The 22,506-nt window shown below is 44.6% G+C and overlaps 1 protein-coding gene and 1 long non-coding RNA gene across 2 annotated transcripts in view; both read left to right on the plus strand.

Annotated features, from left to right (window-relative positions):
* The first annotated feature begins 1,139 nt into the window (after positions 1-1,139).
* On the plus strand, positions 1,140-11,649 carry LOC134043354 (uncharacterized). The gene is made up of 4 exons (XR_009933131.1): positions 1,140-1,250; positions 8,552-8,710; positions 9,231-9,412; positions 10,121-11,649. It is a non-coding gene; the product is annotated as an uncharacterized LOC134043354 (long non-coding RNA).
* An 8,858-nt stretch (positions 11,650-20,507) lies between these two features.
* Positions 20,508-22,506, plus strand: part of TBXAS1 (thromboxane A synthase 1) — a 246,495-nt gene continuing 244,496 nt past the window's right edge. The window contains exon 1 of the mRNA XM_062492480.1: positions 20,508-20,607. Within this exon, the coding sequence (XP_062348464.1) occupies positions 20,508-20,607 (100 nt within the window). The remainder of the gene's footprint in view (positions 20,608-22,506) is intronic.

Below are 22,506 nucleotides of genomic sequence, written 5' to 3' on the forward strand. Positions count from 1 at the left end.
CAGTCACCAGGTACCCATTAGGCAGGCAAAGGAAGCTGAGACTCATTGAGAGTCATGCAAAGCCTCTGGCAAAGGTGGAAACAAAACCTCGGGCTGTGATCCTGCATTAACAGCCGTCTGGATCTGCCTGCCTGGAGCTCCTTACAGATGAGCAGTCTGGGACCGGACCAGTGAAGACACAACTCCCTTTGTGCCTGCTGTTACTGCTGATCCCCAAAACGCTGCCTCCCGCTGCTGCTGGTGCCACCCAGACCTCTCCCACCGCAGCACTTGGTCGCAGCAGGGCTCAGCACCCGGCTACTCCCACTGATACCTCGAGGACGAGGCAAGAGGTAACTTTAACCTGGGGATTTCAGTGTGAGTCAAGCGCTCCAGCCAGCCTGGCCCTTGTCTCGGGGTGCTGCGGGTGCCTACCCCGGCAGATAAAAGCAGGCCAGGGAACAACGCGTGCTGAGCAGCCGATGGAGCAGGATGGCCATGGCTGCGCTGCGGACGATGTGATCCCCAGGCTCCTGTGGGCCATCTTGTTTGCAAGGTATCTTCAGTGTTTTGCATGATTTTTCTCCCTCCCCTGAAAGATGCCTGAAACTACAGGAGAGCTGTCTCACGCCGTATTAGCATTCTGTTTGCAACGTGAAGCTGAGGATACATTTTAAATGTGTCGAGGAGTGCCAAGCAGGGCTGGTGGAGTTGACTGAGGGCTCAAAAGTGGGCTGAGATGGCACTGGAGGAGTATGTACAGCAGAGGGAGCAAAACCTGCTCCCGTCTCATCCCTACTTAATTTTGAGAGTGATCCCCAGATCAACCGTCACTAAATCTTGGAAAGAAAAGGACCTGCCTCCGGCTGGACCACTGGGGAAGTCCAGACCAGAGGTAGAGGGCAAGCGTCCAGATGACAGCGGGCACAGTATTTGAACTTGTTTCTTGTCCCTCTTTTATTTATCTATGGCTACCCTCAGGGTTCAGCTCTAGGCACGAGTTGAAAGTCTTGTATTTTACTAAAAACATGTTCCTGGTCGTTGTAATTCTGCACTGCTCTCTTCTTTATGATGGACAACCTTTTCTGCTTTCTAAGGCTACTGATGCCTCTGATCCCAGCCTGCCTCTCTGCAGGGGGAGACACAAGAGGAGATGTGGAGAAGTGCTGGAGAAGTGTTGGAGAAGAGCAGAGGACAAAGCTAGAGGAGCAGGCTGCTACAGGAACCAGCTTCACTTTTTGGCATCGCATTCTGCTGCAGCGTGGTTCCAGGTCAGTCACATCACCCTCACTCTCCTCAGCTGCAGAATGGGGGCAGATGTACCAGTCTGTGCAGTGTGAGACTGCACCGATAGGTTCTTCTCCCTTTCTTTCACCCTGGGCGATCCCATAGCCTGTGGGGTCTGTGTTAACTCCACATCCATCTAAGCTGGCATGACACAGGAGCTTAAAATATAAACCAAACTCACTCCTTGCCAGAAGAAAAGGAGGGAGGGGTCATCAGAGATGTCTACAGGACTTACCATGTGTGGCCTGGGCATGGAAGTGGTGCCCCTAGCCCTGTGGCTGGCAGGTGGAGCACGAATGGGGACACAGGAACATCCAAAGCTGTGCGTGACATACTTTAGGCAAATGCTAAATCTGTTGGCTTGAAAGCACAAGTTATGTCTTATGTGTCTGCTTGTCTTAGGGAAAAGGTACTGAGCTTGATGGACTGCTTGGCTGGTTCAGGACAACAATTCCTGAATGCCTCTCAGGTTCAGTATCACCAAGGACATTATAGACTCTCATCCACTTACAATTTGTCCCAAGATAGGAAAATTAATGGGCATGTTTTCACCAAACAGGGACTGTTCTGATCTTACATGGTTTTAAATGTTGTTGCCAGATGAGGCCACATTTGGTAAATAAAAGCCAGCCCCAACAGGTCCTGACCTCGGCCCCAGACTGGCTGTGAAAACATGGTGCATAGACAATGCCGGTGTTTTGCAGGCATGCAGAGGGAGCAGGAATTTGCCCAACTGGGCACAGCCTTCTCCCCAGCTCACACAGGGGCCTCCCCTTGAGTGTCTGTTTCGGAGAGGACTTGGGGCATGTGATTGGAGCTAAGGGGTTACAACCCCTTGCTCTACTTCCCCACTGCAGTGAACAGACAGGGATGCACTCTGAAGATGGCCCACTTCTGAGCCTACAACCTTCTTTCCATTCTCCCCAAAACTGATAATCCATGCATGGCTGTTGCACCCTTTGTTATCTGTGTCCCTGAGCCAAGGCCAGAGCTGTGGTGTGAAGATACCTGTGGTGTGAAGATACCTGTCAGGAGCCAGTGCAGCTGCAACAGCTCTGGGGCAAGGCTGTTCTGCAGGAGAGATCATGGTCCACTCTCTTCCTGCCTGAGACTGCAGGGGGTGTCACCAAAATTTTGAATCCTGAAAGACTTTCCCACCTCAACTTCTCTTTGTCCCCTTCACTCTGTGGGAGGATGGCAAACCAGCACTACAGAAGCACCTTCGAATGCCTCATCTGCAGGTTATTTTCATTTCTCAGTTTGCAGATTTGGGTCTCCCATAAACACAGCCCTGGTCTGGGTGCAGGTACATGACATGCTCAGCTATGTCATGGAGTATCGTGTGCCACCAAGGCAGCAGCAAGCCCAGCTGTGTCCAACGTGGCAGGCACTAAGCCAGGGAAAGGAGGGGGTGGCCTTCTTACAGCAGTGGGCTGGCCCTCAAAGGAGCTCCATTTCTGCTCCACGTACACAAATCTTGGTGGTCTTGGCGTGTAACTCCTCCAGAAAGGCATAGGCTGCTTCACTGGTGTGTCTCAGGGGCCTGATGGTAACAACCACCTGAGCCTATGCTTAATTGCAGTGGGAGAAGCAGGAGTTACTGTTTCTTGCTGGAATTGGTGAGAGTTTGGCTTCTTTTTCTTTTCCCTTAGAAATTATTACAGATTTTGAAAGTCAAATTTTAGAAGAAAGGCAGATGGGCTTTAAAACATAGTTTTTGGTCATAATTCCTATTTTAGGGGGGTTGTATGAGTGGACACAAGATTCCCTTTGGTCTCTCAGAGCCAGAAATGTTACAGTGGTATCACCTCCTCTTCTCTGGTGCCTCCACCAAGCCCTGGCTGTGCCAAGAGCATACCAAGGGCGCCTGCTGCTGAGATACAATTTAGTCCTGTTTCTCCCCAAGCTGGGGGGGTCTGTGGATCCCAGCTCTCTTGGTTCAGTGTCCATCCACTGCATTTATTTCTTCGGAGAGATTGAGCCTAAAACTGAACTAATTAAAGGTTTTATGGTACATTAAAAACACCACTGCCAAAAACAACACAACAAACCAAAAAATCCCCCCAAAAAAGCAGAAGAGAAAGGCTGTAAGCAGACAGAGTGAGCATGTCCCCTTCAGTGACAATCTTTCAGACCTGTTTGCCTTCATGGTGGAGCTGGAATGCAGCAAGTTGTTAACAAGGATCAGACCCCAAATCTTTCACATTAAGCAAAGCAAAATGTTTTTTAAAACACCAGGGGAAGGTTTTCCAGTGAAATACACACAGTTGTTTTCTTTTTAAATGTAAATCAGTGAGGGAATGGACAGTTTAATTAAAAGCAAAATTATTAGGTAAGTGCTGAGGAAATCTACATTATTTGCTGGGTACACTCAGTCACATATTTTTTACTGGTGAGTCAATTGCAATTTTTAATTTCTTTCCATCTAGTAAGACTAGCTCAGAGAGTAGCCACTGTGATGTGGAATATATGGGGGAGGATATTTCCATGGATAGCAGGAATGTCTGTTCAAGTTGTAGATGCCCAGGCAGCTTGCTATGGTGTGGTATGACTTGCTATGGCTTGCTATGGTATTACATCTCTGCTAATCACAGAATATTCTGAGTTGGAAGGGACCCACAAGGTTCATCATTAGCAAACACTTGTTATAGGCTGCCTGTTGGCATCACCTGGAGAAACTCCTGTCCCTTGTGACAGGGATTTTGGGTTGCTGCTAGTGACTGAGGCCTTCAGTGTCACCTATCCCATGACATACAAGCCTTTTTGCAGGCAGGTGTTTTGTGGATGCCCCCCCTGCTCCTTCCCTCAAGCCCATGCATCCCTATTGCACATGGCAAATGATCCAGATGGACTTCCAAGCACATCAGAAACCAGCCAGCATGCTGGGCTGGGACTATGCTTATTTGTAAGGTTCTGAGGGAAGGCCCTTATCTTTGAACACATATGGAAAATATGCTGCCTACTTGAGTGGGGTTGGGGACTGATAGCTCTGTCACAGCTGAAGTTCAAAATAAGACCAGAAAAACCTACAGCACAATTATCTCATGCACCAGCAAGCAAGGATTTATAAGAACTCAGATATTTTTACTCAGTCTGAACATCAGTGGCTTCCTCCATGCAGCTCATGTGATGTAAATGCCTCTTTTGGGGGTAACAAATGGATCTACAGCATAGGCATACAGAGGGATGAGACTTAGTTCCCACTATGAAACCAGATGATGCTGATAAAGCCTCAGTGGCTTCAACAGATGTACCCTGATAGAGACAGGAGAAGTGGGACAGGTGCTGTAAAGCGCTTTAGGTACCGTGGATGGAGGAAAGGTGCGATGCAAGCACACAGCCTGGTCAGTGCCCCTGGGAAGGCAGAGATCTGGGTCAGCTCACCCAAGCCTAACACCACATCCGATCACATTCCTGAGCTTGCTTCCCCATCAGGAGTGTCGCTGAAATAAATGCCCTAAAAATGGTGTGGCCTCTCTTGTTTGAGGGGTTAAACACAATTTCCCATCTTTGAGCTTTTGCAGTTGGCTCAGGTATTGTTGCAGGATCTTGGATCCCTTTCTTCTTATTATTAATAAAAGAAACTTTGAAATATGTTTTAAAGAAAAGTGCTTATCAGATAATGAAATTCTAGCTGTGGTTGTCTTTCAAACAACCAGGGCCATGATTTAATTGGAAGTAATTATAGTCTTTTCTGAAGTATAATTTTTAGGGTATTTTTTCCCCTGACATTTGCAGTGTGGAAATTAAAAATAAAACGATGTCAGAATCACGAGATTTCAATCTGTCTTCAAACAATAATGTGGGCTAGTGTCAGAGGTTTGTCCTTGGCTGGAAGGGAGGAAAACTCACTGAAGAAAATCCTGGTGAAAATCACCAGTAGCACGTACTGGTGCATTTGCTGCACTGAGAAATTCCTGAGAGGCTCCTGCTACTCAGAGCTCACTGGAAACTCTTCTACCTCTGCTGCAGTGGGAAAGGTCACATCAGTACCTAGCTTCTGAGAGCACCACATTTGTGATGCAGGCTTTGTTAATTATTCCACTGGAAAAGCTGCATTAAAAGGTACACTTTGAGCAAGGAAAAAAAATTCCCATTCTATACAACAAAAAATTAAATGTAGTCCTTGTATCTTGCTGAAAACAAAGTTATTTCCATATTTCTTTTTCCCCCAATATATTTTTTTAAAATTTTAAACAGGAAAATTTTCAAATTATCACTTTCTAAATTTTACCCTGTTTTCACTTTGCAATTGCTCATTCTCCTTTGATGAAACCATCAGTGTATTCCCTAAACGCTCTCTGTCTTACTGAAAGTGCCATTTCCAAGGGAGGGACAGTCTCTGCCAGCATCAAATCAACCATTTTAGTGGCCAGTGGCATCAGCAGGTCCCCGTAGGCAGAACCTGAGCTCCTACCAGCCCGTGTAGCTCTGCTGGTACTGGTGATGCTGCGATGCCCCCAGACACATAAGCAGCTCTAAATACAACCACTCAGTTTGGCTCAGCCTCCTGAATCATATTCTCAGGCTTCAAATAATTTCTGTAGGGATGTGAATGCACACATGAGGAATCATCTTGCACTCTGAATTCTCTGCTTCTGGATCTGAAATTTTATGTCTAATGCCCATCTGTAGTCCATTTCTGGACACCAGTTAAAGGAAAAGGAAGGGACTATTTCAGACTAAAAGGGCAACGTATAAAATTAAGAAGTTGCATACAAGTCTGTGATTCATTGTAAAAAATGCTGTAGAAGAGTGTTGACTTTTTGATGAGGCATTAGGTGAGGTTCCCTATCATTACAGACTACATGGATTTATTAGCAGGATGATTTACAAGCTAAATTCCTACTGGGCAATGCCTGCCTGACCCACTCATGTACACCACCCTCACTGCTCAGGTTTATTTATTCCATTTCACTCTTTGCCTTAAAAATCCCATTGTGTGGCATTTCCAGTGAAGAGCAGCTATGTTTCGTCTCAGACATGCCTTCAGCAACAAGGAAAGGGTTTTCCCTCTCCTCTTCAGCCTCTGAAACAGCCTTTTCAAACAGAGGCATTTTATTATATGGGGAAAAAAAACCCATACAGACTGAGGTAAAATTTTGGTCAGGCCTTATAAAACAAATGCAGTGACTTTAATGTAATAAAACTTTGTGTGGCACTTTGCCAGAGCTGATCTTCTATGCTATACTTCAGGGATAAGTATGGATGTGCTGACAGAAACCTCGTGGCTTCCAACCTGTGGGCTGTGTAGAGTCTCAAGGGATTTTCTGGAAAGCAACTGCTTTTCCAAAGTTAAACATTCTTATCCCCCTTCCCAAAATGGCCATCAGACCAGCAGTGTTTCAAAGACAAGCACACGTGTTTACTTCCACGTCTTTCGTGCTGTCAACAAAAAATATTTGAAATTGCAGGCAAAGTTTCCAAGAAAGCAGAGATGGAGATTTTCTTTGCTTTAAATTTCTGAGTACCTTCCAGCAGTCCTTCTCCTGTCTTTGCACCACTCCCTTGCTCAGCTGGGAGCCTGAAGATCTGAGCCCATGACTTGACCACGGATCTGTCTGGGGACTGTGTTTAGGTACTGTTTGTTTAGGTACTGTGTGTTTAGGTACTGTGGGCCAAGGAGTACCTTTGGTACAGGCAGTGCCGGCCACAACACAGCCCTGAGCTTGGCAGGACCCTTCTGGCCAGGGGTGGAAAACTCTTCTAGTATTTACACTTATTTGGCTATGCAGTGGACATCATCCCTTTTTCCAGCCCGCACCTCTGTGAGAGCCAAACCTGGCCATGATGTCCATCACTGTTAATGATGTACCAATAGCTAAGCTATTGGTGAAAGTTTGACACAAAAGCATCGTGCCTTTCTGATTAGTTACAACCTGTGACTATCACAGCTTTAAAAATTGTGATCATGAGGTCTTGTCTTGCGACCCTGCTGCCCACCCTCTTCCACTCAGAAAGAGAGGATTAAATATTTACTACTTCTCAAAATAACACCCAGCCACACTCACCCTTACTGCTGCAGAGCAGTTCATCTAATTGAAATAAGAACATAAGTAAATTGTTTGTCAAGGCAGTTTATTAGGAAGAGATTGCTGTGTCAGGAGCTCCCTCACTGCGAGAGATGCTGTGTTGTCTCTCTTAATATTTAATGTCATTTTAATAATATTTCCCAGTTAGGGGTGCAGGCTGATGCTACAGACTAAAGCCTGCCAAAGTGGGGAGGAATAAAAGCTTGAGGTCAGCTTCATTCCATTGACTTTTCTACCTGGAGGTTGTGCAAAGAGCAATGCTGCACTTTTTCCAAGGGACTCAGCCACTCCCTAGTACTTCAATCAGCAGCTTTATATCAGATTTGTGGATTTTGCCTTTCACTCACTCAGAATGACACTTTAAAAGGTGAGGACCACATCCTGAGGAGGTAGAGATGAGAAAACCACCTTTTTTCTTCCTATGACAAACCTATTGCTCTTTGCAATGCTGCTCCACTTGGGCTCGTTAATCAGACCATACCATAAACTACTGAATTTCTCCCAAGCTCGTGGTTACATCCGCAGCTACAGCACTCTTGACTCTCAGTGACAAGTCTTGTTTTGGAAACCTCTGGGTTAAAGTCAGAAGTGTTTTAGCCCAAGTGATCTGCAGCTTAAGAATCAAAGGCCCCTGCTCGACGACGTTGCTTCGGTGTCACCCTCCAGCCCTCACAGACCCTCCTTGACTGCAAAGCTGCTGCCCTTGTGGTGCCTTGGTCCTCGTGCCATCCCTCCAGACGTCTCCTGGCAGCAATGCCCAGCTCAGGCTCTTCCTTGTTGTGAAAGACTCTTGGCTGAAGGACCGTGGAGTCAGAGCCTTTTGAAGCTGCTGCATAATAAGCTGTATTCTTTTCTCAAACATCACTGGACAGTTCAATAATTACATGAACTTTGTAATCAGCCAAACCAGCGTAGCCATCTATCTGATGCACACATAGTACTTGTGAGTAATTTTACATAAAAGGCAGGTACTTTTGTACTTAGTGCATAGGCCTTGTGCACAAACAGCTATAGAAGGAGGGCCCCATTATAAATAAACTGTCCTTAGTTGTCACTTTGCTGTCTCTGACTTCCCACGCATTCAAATGGTGAGACTGATTCATTTAATCTTACTCTAAAGCAGCAAGCCACAGAGTCAGTTTCCTGACAGTTGCTTTAAAAAAGTGTATCTGAGCTCTCTTAAATTGTCTTCCCTTGTATTATATTTAGACATTGTGATTAGAGTATCTGTCATGATATGCTTTTACTTTAAGGCAGAAGCTGCAGCCGCTTTCTGAAAGCACAGAGAGATGCTCCTGGGAGCTGAAGGGGCACGAGCGCTGGGGTTCGGCATTTGGGAGCAGAGATCTTCAGCACCACTTGTGCTGCTGGCTCCCCTGCACAGCCAGCCTCATGAAAACCTGAGTTTTCAAGTACGTGCAGCATTACTTACCATAATGAGACTACTGGGAAGGGTGGAGGCAGTGAAATGCTTAGCGGCTGTTTCCAAGGGTTTTATAAATATCAGCTGAACAATTCTTACGATCTTTCCTTCTTCTCTCCTTTCCTCTTCTCCCCCCCACCCCCCCCAAATCTTGTCAAAGGCCTGTATGTGAAGTCTGGACACTCCTGTCATATGAACATGGCTTTTATATGTTTGTGTCATTGCAAAGCAGATTATAATGACTACACTTCATGCATTTTACCCTAATTAAGTCAGTGGAGGTTTCAACGCAGATACAAACTCGACATGCAGCTCTGCCCTTGACAATTCCCTACCAAAGAGAATACCTGAAAGCTCTTGTTTTGCTAAATATGCTATTTAATATTTTGTAATGCTTGGGTAAATGCAGCCAGTGAATGTAGAGTCTTCTAAGTTTCTATAGTATTGTGGAGGAGGTTATTAGAATTACACTGAAGGAAGTTTCCTTGTTCCATGATTTGCTTTGCCAGAGCACTTCTCTGATACTGAACTGCAGGTTACAGTCCTGCTGACCACCATCTGTGATGAGGAGACCCCCAGACTTCACCAGACTCTCAGACACTGCTCTGATGGCAGGAGCTCTCCAGCAGCCTGGCAAATGTGACCATGATCTGGCAGACAGGACAAAGTCAAAGACCTGCTGGACTCTAAGGTACAAGGGGAGGATGGGAAGGGCTCTGTGTAGAGAGAGAATGGTAGAGAGCAGATGCCATGCCCCTGTTGTGTTTTGTTAACCTGAAATAAATAGAGCTATGGAATTTAACACACTGAATTGAAAGGTGAGTTTCTTCCATGTGCCATGTTTAGGGTGCCTGTCTTCCTCTAGCTGATCTACCCTCATAGAAACTTGTGCTTTAGGTTTAGTGTGTAGAAAACTTTAGGTCCTAGTCCACATTCAAGTGTTTGTCCAAATGTGATTGGATTACCATTCCTTTAAGATTGGTCATATTCCTTTTCCTCAGATAAAACTCTCACACTAAAATTTTTCCACCATCCCTGTGTCTCTAGAGAGAATCTTGGAGACTTGAAGGTGACTTTTCTGAAAAATGGTCTCAATATAATTCCAAAAATACTTTATAATTTGGAGCCTGCTCCTCAACCTCCAGCAGAGATCAAAGAGATCCCAGAAAAAATATTAAGCACCATGCATTCCTAGGAGCTAAGCCTTTGGCTGTAATGAATCAATCAACTTCCCTTTTATCAGCCAGATATAAACGGACTTAGGGCATTTTGGAGCCAAAGGCTACTAGTACAAGACTGCTGGTTTAGGCTTTGTTTTCATTAAAAAGTTTGACTCCAAAGGAAGGGCGTTGTTTTCAAACAGTGTTTTTTACATCTTCCTGTTGTTTTCACCTTCCAGGTTGCTCAGGCAGTCGGGTATGAAAAGCTTGTTCTCGTTTCCTCGTGGCAAGATCATGTGTTGATGGGATGTATGGGGTGCTAATTACTATCTGTCATTGGTATTTATGGGGTTCAAATCACGACAGTGCCCTGGTGCCAGGTACAATACTGAGATAAGCAGACAAGTTATTGGACGTGGACTCTGCTCTTCCCACCCTAGTGCTTGGCCCCTTCGACTCAGAGACTTTGTCCTCTTGCTCATGCTCAGATGCAGGGCACCTGAGCAAAAGTGAGGTTTGTGCTTCACTGTGGAACAGCCCCAGCTGTGAGCCCAGCCAGGCTGTACCTGTACCCATGGCTCCAGCTGGGATCATGTTCTGCTTCTGTCCCTCGTGGTGGCGTGTGACCCAAGGCAGCGGCGCTGTGACCACTGGCACCGTGAGCAGAGCCCACAGAACCTGTGGCCTGCACACCAGCTGCTGCTCAGCTCTTCTCCACTGAATGTTTTCCAAAATCCAGCAAACTGTGTCAACTGGGAGAGCTGAAATCAATTGAGGTGCTGCTTCCCAGCCTGTGCAGGGTCACAGAAGGTAAGCATGGAAAGCTTTGGTCTCTTTGGAGAAAGAAACTGCCATGAACAGAGGGTTGCTGGAGCCTGGCTGGCATTAATGGGAAGAATTTCTTCTGGCTACTGGTGCTAAAGAGACAGTTTGCTTCTCAGACAAACTCGATCCTTTGACCAACATGACCAAAGCTGTGGTCAGAGAGTCAGCCTCAGCCAGATTCTGAGAAAAACACATGCCTGGAACTCCATTTCTACCACTACAGAGAAATTAATATGAACCCACAAGAAAGTGGAGATGAGATGAAAAAAATGCACATCACGGTAGCAGCTAGTTCTTAAGTGGGATGGGCATAAATTTATTTAATGTGGATATAGAAGGGGACAAAAATATTTTGTTTCTATTATTACTTGATTGCAGGAGGATAAAGGGAAATTTCCTCACAACCTCAAGAAAGAAGTGTTCACAACTACTTTTTAAAATGTGAAAATTAAAACAAAAAATTAGAAAGGAAATGGAGGAGCTGTGTAAAAATTTTCCCCCTTCTTTTGTATCAGCTCTGATGGTTCTAGTTGATGTCTAAAGAGAAAGCTTGATGGTTCAGAGATGAACAAGAAAGGAATCACATCCTTGGTAAGCCCTGCTTATGGGACAGCAATGCTGGGACATGCTGAAAATGTTTAAATAAAGAATGTGCCATGAACCAACACTTACCTCCTTCTTACCCTTACAGCTATTTCCTTGCCCTCAAATTTTCAGGAATGAAAAGCTGTAAGGATCAGTAATTACGCTGAGACTTTTCCTTTGTGTATCACTGCTCACTCAAGAATTTCAGCCCATTACACAAATAGCAGTGACGTGCTTGTCAGGGGCCCTTTGAAGCACAAAGTGCCATTGCTGCCAGCTTGTTTCGGCAGAGGGAGATGAAGGGATGGAGGCTGCAATGCTTGGGATGCCCTCCCCTTCCTCTCCCTCCCAAGGCTCTCCTGCCCCTCCGGCTTTACCCCTATGAGGCTTTCTGGCCTCACAAGCCACCTGAGGCCAGGCTCTTTTGGGATGGTAGAGCATTTCCAGATGCTTTAGTGCACCTGGCAAAAAGGGAATGGGCACCCAGTGCCCAGCACCCAGGGCCAGGCAAGCCAGTGATCCCTTGATTGCTGAGAGCTGCTCTGTGACACCAGAAGGTTCACAGAGAGCAGGCAGGATTTGGAGCCAGGTTACACTGACTCCCAAGGACCAGGCAGTGGCTTCCCAGGGAAAATACATACCCATGTAAATAAAGAGGGAAATAATTATAAATGAGTAATTAAATGAGCAGAAGTAAAAATGGGAATCTGAAAGACTGAAAGAAAAGAGAAACACATGAGCTTTTTGTTGATGCAGAGGCTTGCATTGTATGTCTAAAGAAATAGAGGAAGAAATTTAAATGCATATTTAGAAAAAAAAATCCAATGGGAAATGTGAAAAGAACCACTTTTATGAGGAAGCCTCTGAAGAGACAAAGCTATAAATGCACAATTCCAAATATCAGACATTTCTTCCTCGACAGTAAAAATCCCCAAATAATGCTTTCTGTAAAGAGTTAAAGCAAACTTTTGGAAAAGCACCTGGGAACAATGCTGGGAATTGCCTACCTTATGATTTTTGCTTCTGTCACTGGGCAGTACAAGTGAAGTGCTATTTACTCCTAGAAACATTGCATTCCTTTCTTCTCACCACTGTCTTGCTTATAGCTGGGTGTATTTATAGAAAGCTGCTCAAAGACCTGAGATGCACTGCCTTCAGTCTCCCAGCACCCTCCACTCAGCACTCAATGGAAGCATAAAGACTTCTATCCAGTGAAATACCCTTTCCCATGGAATCATAGAATGCTTTGTGTTGGAAGGCACCTTTAAATGTCATCTGCTTCAACTCCCCTTCCACAGACAGGGACATTTTCATCTAGATTAGGTTGCTCAGAGACCTGTCCAACCTAACTTTGATTATTTCCAGGAATGGGGCCTCTATCAGCGCTCTGGGCAACCTGTGCCAATGTTTCACCACCTTCATTGTAAAAAATTTCTTCGGTTAATCAAGTCTGAATCTACACTCTCATCATTTTAAACCCTTGCTTTTTGTCCTGTTGCTAGTGTCCCTACTAAATTCAGTCTCCATCATTCTCATAAGCTCCCTCCAGGTACTGGAAGGCCACTATAAGGTCTTCCAGGAGCCCTCTCTTATCCAGTTGAACAACCCCAACTCTCTCAGCCTTTCCTCATGGAAGAGGTGCTCCAGCCCTCTAATCATCTTCAGATTAAGAAGAAAATGGCTTATGAGGGAGGCAGGATTTCACCTAGAGAGCTCCAGACTGGAAACCCAGTCTTTAACTTTCTCTGAAAGACAAAACAGGAAACAAATCTAAATTTGCTTTCTTTGCTCAACCACCACAAGGTACCTTGTGTACCTTGCTCTCATGTTTCTGGCTGAAAGAAAATTCAGCAAGCAATCTGTCACCAAAATAAAGTCACTGCTATCAAAATAATTCTAGATCCAAAGGAGCCAAATAAATTTCATTGTACTTGTAGAAATGTATTTTGGGCAATGATAAAGAACCTGGGCCAGCTGCTGCTCACTTAGCTCTTACATAGGCAACACTTGCATGGGTTGCAATTGGGGATGGCTCAAAGAGGGCTGGATGGGGTAATTGCACTGAGCCGGTGAAGGAGGGGCTGATGCTTAGAGACTGAAAGACATTCCTCAGCCTGGGATAATGCAGAATCCCCAAAGACAAGCCAGCCAGGTACTTGCTGCTTTTTTTTCCAGCCTGGTTAGGAGATAACTGGAGTGATACTTTTGAGACAAGATTCAGGCAATGTGATTTGGGGGGAAAAAAAAATCCTTTATGATTCCTCTATGATTTTGTGGCTCTTAGAGTGTGTGGGGTGGTGGGACTGGAAATGTGGAGGCACAGCACACAGGCAGAATTTATTAGCGTGACAAACCAGAAAGACTGGTGTGTTTTGGCACTCCATCACTGTTACTGGCCTGTGGTGAGACAGTGTCTTTGGCCAATGCTATTTCCAGGGAGGATTTCTCTGGCTTTCTGTATACCCTGACTGTTGGGCATATGAGAGCTGTGCTATTTAACCCTCCTTCACCTTGTTTATATTCCTCATTCCCACACGTTACGTAGGCAATATTGTACAGCACTACTCCCCTCCCCCAAACTTTCCATTTCATTTGGTGTCACCACAAAGGAATAGATTATTACTGACACTGATCCCAATTTAATCCTTCCAATAATCTGATTTTTCCAAGTCTATTTATATCCTTGAAATGACAGTAGGGTTCAAAGTCATACAAATACCTGAGCCTAAGTGCAGGTACTATCTACAGCAGTCTGGTCTAGTTTTGACCCTTCAGAATAAAGTGTAACCCCAAATATTATTTGATAAATCCCTTCCCAAGTGTTTGTAGTGCTAGACTGGTCCTTGGTTCCTCTTTTTTACTAGTTTTTTCATGCTACAGGTTTATTCTCCTATATACTAGTGTCAAGCTGAAGTCCCAAAATAAGTTTTAAAGCTCAAATAAATGTAGAATTTCTTTTCCATTTGTGGATTTTATTAACTTTCTGGTGTCTGGAAATGATCTAGAAGTAAAGCTTTCATAGGAGTGTAAGAAGTATAAACCCGTTCTAGTTTGTTATTTCATCCAGCAAACTGAGAACTTTTTTTAGTTTCCTGGGCTTTAAGGTGATCAGCCAATGTTTTCTCCCATCCCCAATCTCCTTAAGAAGCTTATTAATGCTTTACATTGAAAATAAAGATAAACCAATCTGAAAACAAAGCCATCCTTAGCGCTGCATATTGTAAATGTGCTTGCTGGACTATTTCCACTATTAGTAACCAATTCATTTTAATATTGCTCCTACTTCTTGCTAGATCTGCAGAACCTCAGTTCACACGTAGCCAAGGAGTAGTTCAACCAGCAGTCAGCAAGTTTTTGTTCTTTTCCCCCCACTCTTATAATTCAGTTCAGTGACTTGTTTATATAACCAAATCCTTTTGTTTCTCCAAAAGGGACTTGGCTATTTCACTTGAGCGACAACACCCATGGTAGGTGATGGTCCCTTTTTTCCAAAGCAAAGGCCTCGGTTTTCAGCAGAATTTACATTCCAGTAATAAATATTTAAAGGAATTATAATGGAACTGAAGCAAAGAATGTCCCTCTGAAGTACAGACACACACACACACACACACACACACACACACACACATACACACCAAGATACGCACACTTAGTCTGGGGTCACTTTGGTGCAGATGGTGCCTCTGTTCAAACCCTGAGATATTTTGCTTTTTCCATCAGGAAACTTGGCCACCTTGGACTTTTAATACCTCATAAAAACCATACAAAATATTATTCTTTACTGTAGCAGATCACACAAACATTTATGTCATAGACATTTTCTGCAACAAAATCCCTTTCTGCCCCTAAAAGAGTGTAAGAAAGAATCCATGCTGATTTCTTGGTGTCCTTTCTCAGGTATGAGCTTTAGGATTTTCAATCATCTCTGGTTTATTCTATAACAGACGAAAATAAATTACACCAGAATGGCAGTTTTGGAACATACCACGGCTACACAACTATCATTTGGCTTCAAATGTTTAGACTGTTATAAAGCAAATGAGACTCTGATGTACTCTTCCATTTACAAAGCTTGGATTTTCTCTGATGGGCATAACACCAGGTGATGTCTTAATTAATGATGGCAAAGATCATATATGTGACATAAACAAAAGAGCTGGTTTTTAACAATAATATAAAAAGAGAAGAACATAAATATTCCAATTCTTTTGAGAAAGAATGAACTGCTTCCAAAAAGTAGAATAATGAAGACTGAAAGGCAAAAGAAGGAAGAATGCAATGTAGATATTGGAGTTACCTGCAAATGTCTCCCTTTGCAACCAAAAAGTATTTATTCTGTATAGTTTGCTGTACCTTGTATCTTCATGTGCACTGAATGATGCCCTACCAGCAGCACTACATCTGTATTAAACTGCCTGGTTATAATGCTCACTGAGCACTGCCCTCCCATCAGAGCCTGCTTGTCCTTTCTCAAGCCAGTGCATGTGCAATATTTGCAAAATGACACAGAGATCACCTACCTTGTCCACATTTACTGTATATATATATATATATGTATGTAATTATCTGTGGGAAAAATAGGCATTGATTTAGGCATTACAGTAACTGTAAGTACACAGAAGGGCAACTTTGCCATGAGGAGTCCTGCTACCTTCAGAGGAGTTACTGTGCAGAACTGACCCTCTGACACAGCACGCTGAGCTGGACTCTGACACGTCCTCTTCAAACTGGCAGATAGATGAAAATGCAGTAGCCAGTTCTTTTTTTGTTCTCACCCCTGTGTGAGCCACATCTACAGGAATCTTGGGATGGGAACAACACACTGATGGTTGCTTATCAAGGGACGACCATGAAAATGCCTGAACCATATAGGATGTGTAGGAGCAGCAGAAGGACCTGCATCTCACAATCTGACCAAAAAATCAAATTAAAGGAATGAAGAAATGGGTGTCGGAGGTAAGAGGAATTGGTTGTGGAGAGCTCTAAGGGAAGGTAAAGGGTTACATTGGTTTTTTTTCCATTCATTCCTGTGTCCAGGGCTAAGCATGAAAACAGAACCTTCTCCATTTCCACCCTATCTCTGTTTTTTCACCTTTGGAATCTGGTTATTCTTAGCTCACAAGGTTTAATTTGCTGACCTGACATGAACATATCCATCTTTCATGTTGATCCTGGCTTAAACTCAGCAGAAACACAAGAGTGGAAAATAACCCTTCTGACAGCTGGAGACAATGACACTGAAGCAGTTCAGGAGAAATGGAAGGTGGTCACGGGCATGTAGAAGATCTCTGCTCTAGGCTGTCCACAGTTTAAGAGCAAAAGAGCAGCTCTTTGTGGACATGTGAGCATGGACGTGCAGGCACCAGTGGAGAAGTAGAGATAGATGCTTTCATCATCATCATCATCATCATCATCATCATCATCATCATCATCATCATCATCATCATCATCATCGTCCCTCACTGCTGTATTCAGCCCTCTGCAGGCATCAGTGCAGGGAGACAACCCTGGCAGAAGGTCGCCTTCACCGGGAGAGACCTTTGGGATGGATCCGCTGGCCAGGAGAGGGAACGACAAACCTCCTGCAGGAAAAGGGAGACCGTCCAGTTCAGGAGGAGTTCCTGGGAGAGGGGCAGGCGTGGATACAGGCAGGAAGGCCTCCCGTTCCTATCGCTCCCCCTTCCCGTGCCAGCCCTGCTCCATCTGCTGGCAGGAACAACGCGGAGCCGCTGTCGCTTGCCCGCCGGGATCCAGCCCCTTCTGGCCTCCTCCCCAGCGCAGATTCCCTCCCTGTCTCCATTCCATCTGCCGCAAGTGTCGAGGGAGGGAAGAGCACAGCCTCCCCCAGGCACAGGAGGAAGAACAACCCTTATCTTTGGATCCCTGCTTTCCCATGAATTTGCCTCTGTTTTAGCCTCTCGTATGTCATCAAAGTTACAAATAAGGACGGTGCATGCCGCGCGGTATTTACTATCTGATCTGCTGGCTGGGAAGTTGATTGCCCTGCTCACCTGTGTTCAGTCAAACCCAGTGGAAATACCCTGCAGGTCCCCCGAGGCTGCATATTGGGATGCTGATGGGAATGGAGTGAGATGGCAGCTCCAGCTGCTGCCTCAGCCAAGAGCCCAGGAAACCAGCGTGCAGCTGTGAAAGGTGTTCAGTGGAAACAAGAGTCCTTTGGCTCTTTGCTTTGCTGCTCAGCATTTTGGAAGGGCATTATTTTGGCTGTTCCTCCATTTTCTCTTTGCCTACTAGGTGGTTAAGAGAACAGTCCGAGGAAAGCTCTGATTTTTTGAAAATGTGAAAGCTTTTGCTATGTATGAACCTGCATGGCACTGTGAATTTGATTCACTCTTCTCTGTACATAGAGATGCAGGGTGTTCACAGCTCCCCTGTGAAAGGGTTTTTCAGCTCTGGCACCACGGGCATTAAATGCTTTTTCTTCTTGTCCTGCCTTCTGCTTTTGAGAAATCATCTGCACCTGGAATTTACATCTGTTTTCCATATGGGAAAAGAAGCACGTTCATCCTGCTGTGGCCCTTACATATGGCAAGTCTGTCAGCTTTGGGTTACAGGCAGTCAGGTGAATGGGGTGGGCTGAGCTTCCCCACATCAGTCGGCTCCTCAGGGAGGGAAGAAGGGCAGCCAGCGTCACACCAGTGTTTATAGAAAGTTTAGTCTCCAGTGGATTTCCCCATTCCAGTGAAACAATAGGAGGGTCTTGTGCTGTATTATCCGTGCTTCCTCTTTATTCTGATATTATCTGTGAATTCTTGCAAATAATAGATGACTGAGACCATTATTGTTTTGGGAAGTAGGAAGATGAAAACATTAGATGGACCTTAGGAGTTTCAATAGACTTATTCATGGTGTTTATAGTTATGCAAGTCAGAAACTAGCAAAATACCTGTTGGAATAAGTAATAACCCTGTGCATTCACAAAAGTAGTTCTCTTACACCTCAATTTTAATAAGCGAGACTGCCTCAGTCAAACAAGTGCTAGAGAGTTCAAAACAAAAATGGAAAGCAAACATAACTTCACTCTTAATGCCACAAGATTTTGGGAAGCAATCCATTCCAGCTCTTTCATGTATCTGCTTTAATACAGGCATTCTGATATAAATTGCATGATGGTGATTAATCAATTGAACTTGAAGTCAAAAGAGCATGCTTTTTTCTTTTTCTTTTTCTTTTTCTTTTTCTTTTTCTTTTTCTTTTTCTTTTTCTTTTTCTTTACCTGCATTAAAATAGATTATTCAGAACTCTTGGAATGAAAAGTGCTAGGTCAAAACTCACATTTTTCTAGCAAGTCTATGAAAACTTACTATTAAAAGTCACATAGTGTAGAATCTCAATTATCCTGGAAAGGCTTACCTGGGTTATGGTTTAAGCATGCTATTCATGTGCTGCCAATTTGTTCTAGAAGTACAAGATGAGCTGTAGTGCCTTGCAAAGCAGCTAAACCCTTCCTTGGGGCAGACAGAATTCAGAAGCCATTCAGTGGATTGATTTGGGTGCAGAAGTCCTGCAGCTTCCCTTCAGTCCGATGCAGAACTGGGCTGTGCCTCAGAGCTGGAAGCCACAGAGCAGTGTGTGTCCTCTGCAGTTCTGGCAGGACTCGGTGTCTGCCTCTACATCATGTGCTCCTCATCTGGGAAGTCTTCTTCGTGTAGAAACCTTGTCCTGCAACTGCACAGAGATGGCTGTGGTGTGGTCCTGCATAAAAGATAAGAAGTCTGTATGGGTACCACTTGTCTGGACACTAAAACCTCCTGCATCACTCATATATTATTATTTCCTGTTGCTTAGGACCTTTCCTTCTCCTCTTCTTTACCTCGAGTAAAGGGGACCTGTTGATTTATCCATGGGTTTAATAACTACTGGTCTTGGTAGAACTTCTCTGGCTCATTGTACATTAACGTTGATATTTTTTAATGCATATGCAGTTAATAAAAATTGCTCAAAATTTTGAAGCATTTGCTGTATTCTGGACAGATTATGAATTTTTTGTTCTCTGTGAAGTATTGTTAAATTGCTACCCTCAAGGACTAATTACTAAGAGCAGATTTTACTCTGAAAGAAGAACTTTCTCTCCTTTGCACAGCCTTGTGTTTGAAAAACAAACATTCACAGTTAGGCAAATAGGGCCATGCTCCCAAAGGTTTTTTTTTTGTTGTTTTTTTTTTTTTTTGTGAGTCTCATGGCATTTAGTGATCCTATTGATCTCCCAAAGTCAGGGCAAGAGTGACTGTGTGAGAAACTTCACCTCTAGATTTCAAAAGAAATGCCTAGCTTTTGGGAACAAATGCCTAAATGAAAGCTTGAACACAAGACAAAAACAGAACATGCAATTTAGGTCTACCTTGCATGAGTCCATCAGTGTGGGCAGAGGTAGCCTGTGAACTGAAAGCCTGAAAAGGGCAAACAAATTCAGAATAAAACAGTGTTAGTGTGAAATACATGTCCAGCACAGGGAAGGGGAGTTATGCAAGAGAAGCTACTCCACAGCAACTTCCCAAAGCGGATAAGCCCTTAATTACTTTTAAAATCTCAGCATTACTAAGCCATGCTTATAATTTCTAGAGGCCTTGCGTTTCTGGAACAACTGGAGTATGAGATTCAATTGCATTCACTTCAGTGGAGGATACAGTTAAGTGTCGGCACGTTTGCAGGCTTCAGGCCAGTCATTAACTAATTAGTGTACGGGAACATTTAAATTTTTCCCATCTGATTTTGGAAAGCTATTTGGCAACACGTGCTTATGAGCTTTTATTTTTCACTTTTTCCCTTCTCCCTTCACAGTGAACCAAAGAACCCCTACCAGAGGCAGAAAGACAGTTGAAAGTACGCTAACTTCCTATTTTCCCCTTGCTGGAGATAAAATTATTTGCTGAGTTTTGCGCCTTTTTAATATATATATATATATATATATATATTATTATTTGTAGTGCAGACATACACAGAGTTTTAACAAAAGAAACACACTAAAGGTCGCAGAGTATTAGCTTCGTTCGCGGCCACGCAAAGCTTTTCCCAGCAAGAGCATGCCAGCCGGCGAGGCTGGAGGTGGTGGTGGAACTACAGCCCCCAGAGGGTGTGGCGGGGGGGGCAGCCCAGGGGAACGGGGCAGGGAGGCGCGGGGGCTCCTGGGAGTTGTAGTCCTGCGGCCCTGCCCGGCGGCTGTGCCAGTACCTGTCCGTGCTGTGGGAGGCGGCGATGGCTCCGGGCCCCACTGCTGCCCTCAGGCTGCTGCAGGGCAGCTGCGGCTGGCATCCCAACCAGGGACCGCCGGAGGAAGCACGGGAGACCTCCGAAGGTAAGGATCTGCTGGGATTTTCTGTGTAAATCCCGTGGTCCGTCCTAGCCCCCCTCGTGCCGTGCTTTTGGCCGGGAAGCTTTGCCATGGCGCTCCCGTGGCACATCCTTGGGCAAAGTCATGGGAGTTTGGCTTGGCTGGCGGCGCTGACCGCAGTGTTGGGGAGAGGTGCCACTGTCCCCCCAACCGTGGTTAGATGTGTCGGCTCCATCAGGTAAGGGTTAGTGGGATAAATAATCATTCAGTTTCCGCAAAAGTGAGGGTAGGAATCCTACTCCCCTAGAGGGGCTTTAAATCTTTCTCTAGTGAATAAGGGTCTTACAGCATCCAGCTTTTTGCTTGCTTTTTAAGGTTTTTGTTTGCTTGTTTATTTTTTTTTTTCCTTTCAAGTTGACTTTCTAGGTCTTACTAGAGAGAAATTTACAAACACACATTTTGCATATGTGGCTGCAATAGACTCTGTCTGTGTACATTTACTTCTTCCAGCGTATCTACTGTTTGCCCAACAGGAGGCAACTCAAACTTTCAGGCTGTTCAGACCACTGCAGAGAAAATCCTTGGAAATGTTTCCATTTTACCCTGATGCTTAATAAAACAGAGTGGTGGTCAGATAGCGGAGAGAGGAGAGGTGATTTTGTAGCTTCCTGGGTAAGGTAAAACGCTTCTGAACATTTTGGCTGTGATCCTCTGGCAAGCAGAAACTGGGGAAACTATTCCAGCCTCACTGTTGGTCCTCACACCTGAGTGTAAGTTTGCCAGAGAGCTGTGGTAAATACCTTGCAAAAGGACACACTGCAGACCTCCCAGGGCTAAGTGTACATGAGATAGTAATGCCCTGTGCGTAGAGACTTGGTTCAATGACACAATTATACCCTGTGGTCCTTTCCTACAAATAATTTTCTCACTATTCTGAAGACTATAGATTTGTTGTATGCATTACTTACGATCAGGGTCACTGGTTCTCAGCTACTGCTTCTGGACTGAAGCAGCAGGCAGTGGGCAAGCTAAAAACTGTGGGAGCGGAGTGGGAGTTTTTAGCTAAGGCTACTGGTGCAAGACCCTATTTAAACAAAAAAAGGTATAAGTGGAGACAGAAGACCCTCCACCAGTAAAGGTGTCACCCAAGAGAAGATGTGAAAGGCAGATCCCAGTTCTGCTGGGAATTGTGTTGCCCTTTTAATGGCAGTAAAGTAGCTTTGCTGTTGGTCTCTGCAGAAGTTGCCAAACGCTCAACTGAACAGGTCTGGACAAGGAGGCAATTCCCTTCCTGTTGAGAGACTTGGCAGCTCTGGGTCAGTGAGAGATACAGTTTTGGGTGTGTGGGGTTTGCACACCATGGCATCAGGACTGCTGTCCTACGGAAAGGCAGAAAGCAGAGAGCTGAAGAGCTGGCATCCTTCATGAATCAAACATGCAGAAAGGTTAAACACAGTGCCCTCAGATCTGAAATGAGGATGTTATAGCTAGTGTTAGAGGTGTTGGTAAGCAGCGCTGAACCTTCTACCAATTAATCCATTACCTTGAAAATCCCAGCAAATGTAACTGGGGGGGGGAGGGGTGGCCTCATGGGCTGCTTTCCAGGTGAGATTTTTTGTATACCTCATAGACCGAGTAGTGGCACTACTGATATATTTATAATAGAAAATAACTTATAGGTGCATCTGAATTGGAATAGAAATTGGTTCATAGGGACATCTCAATCTGAAAGCATTCCCCATGCATTCAAAAAACTTTCTCAAATGTGAACAGCAGTAATATAAAAACCAGGGATCATACCTGTTTTTTATACATGCAGTCTCGCTGAGCTTTGAGTATTTCTCTGTACAAGGACAGTACATTTGGTAGGTTAAACCAGGGTTTAAGAACTCCTGCAACAGCATCTCCAGAGAAGTGTGGTGG

This window comes from Cinclus cinclus, chromosome 4, assembly GCF_963662255.1.
Source record: "Cinclus cinclus chromosome 4, bCinCin1.1, whole genome shotgun sequence".
NCBI lineage: Eukaryota > Metazoa > Chordata > Aves > Passeriformes > Cinclidae > Cinclus > Cinclus cinclus.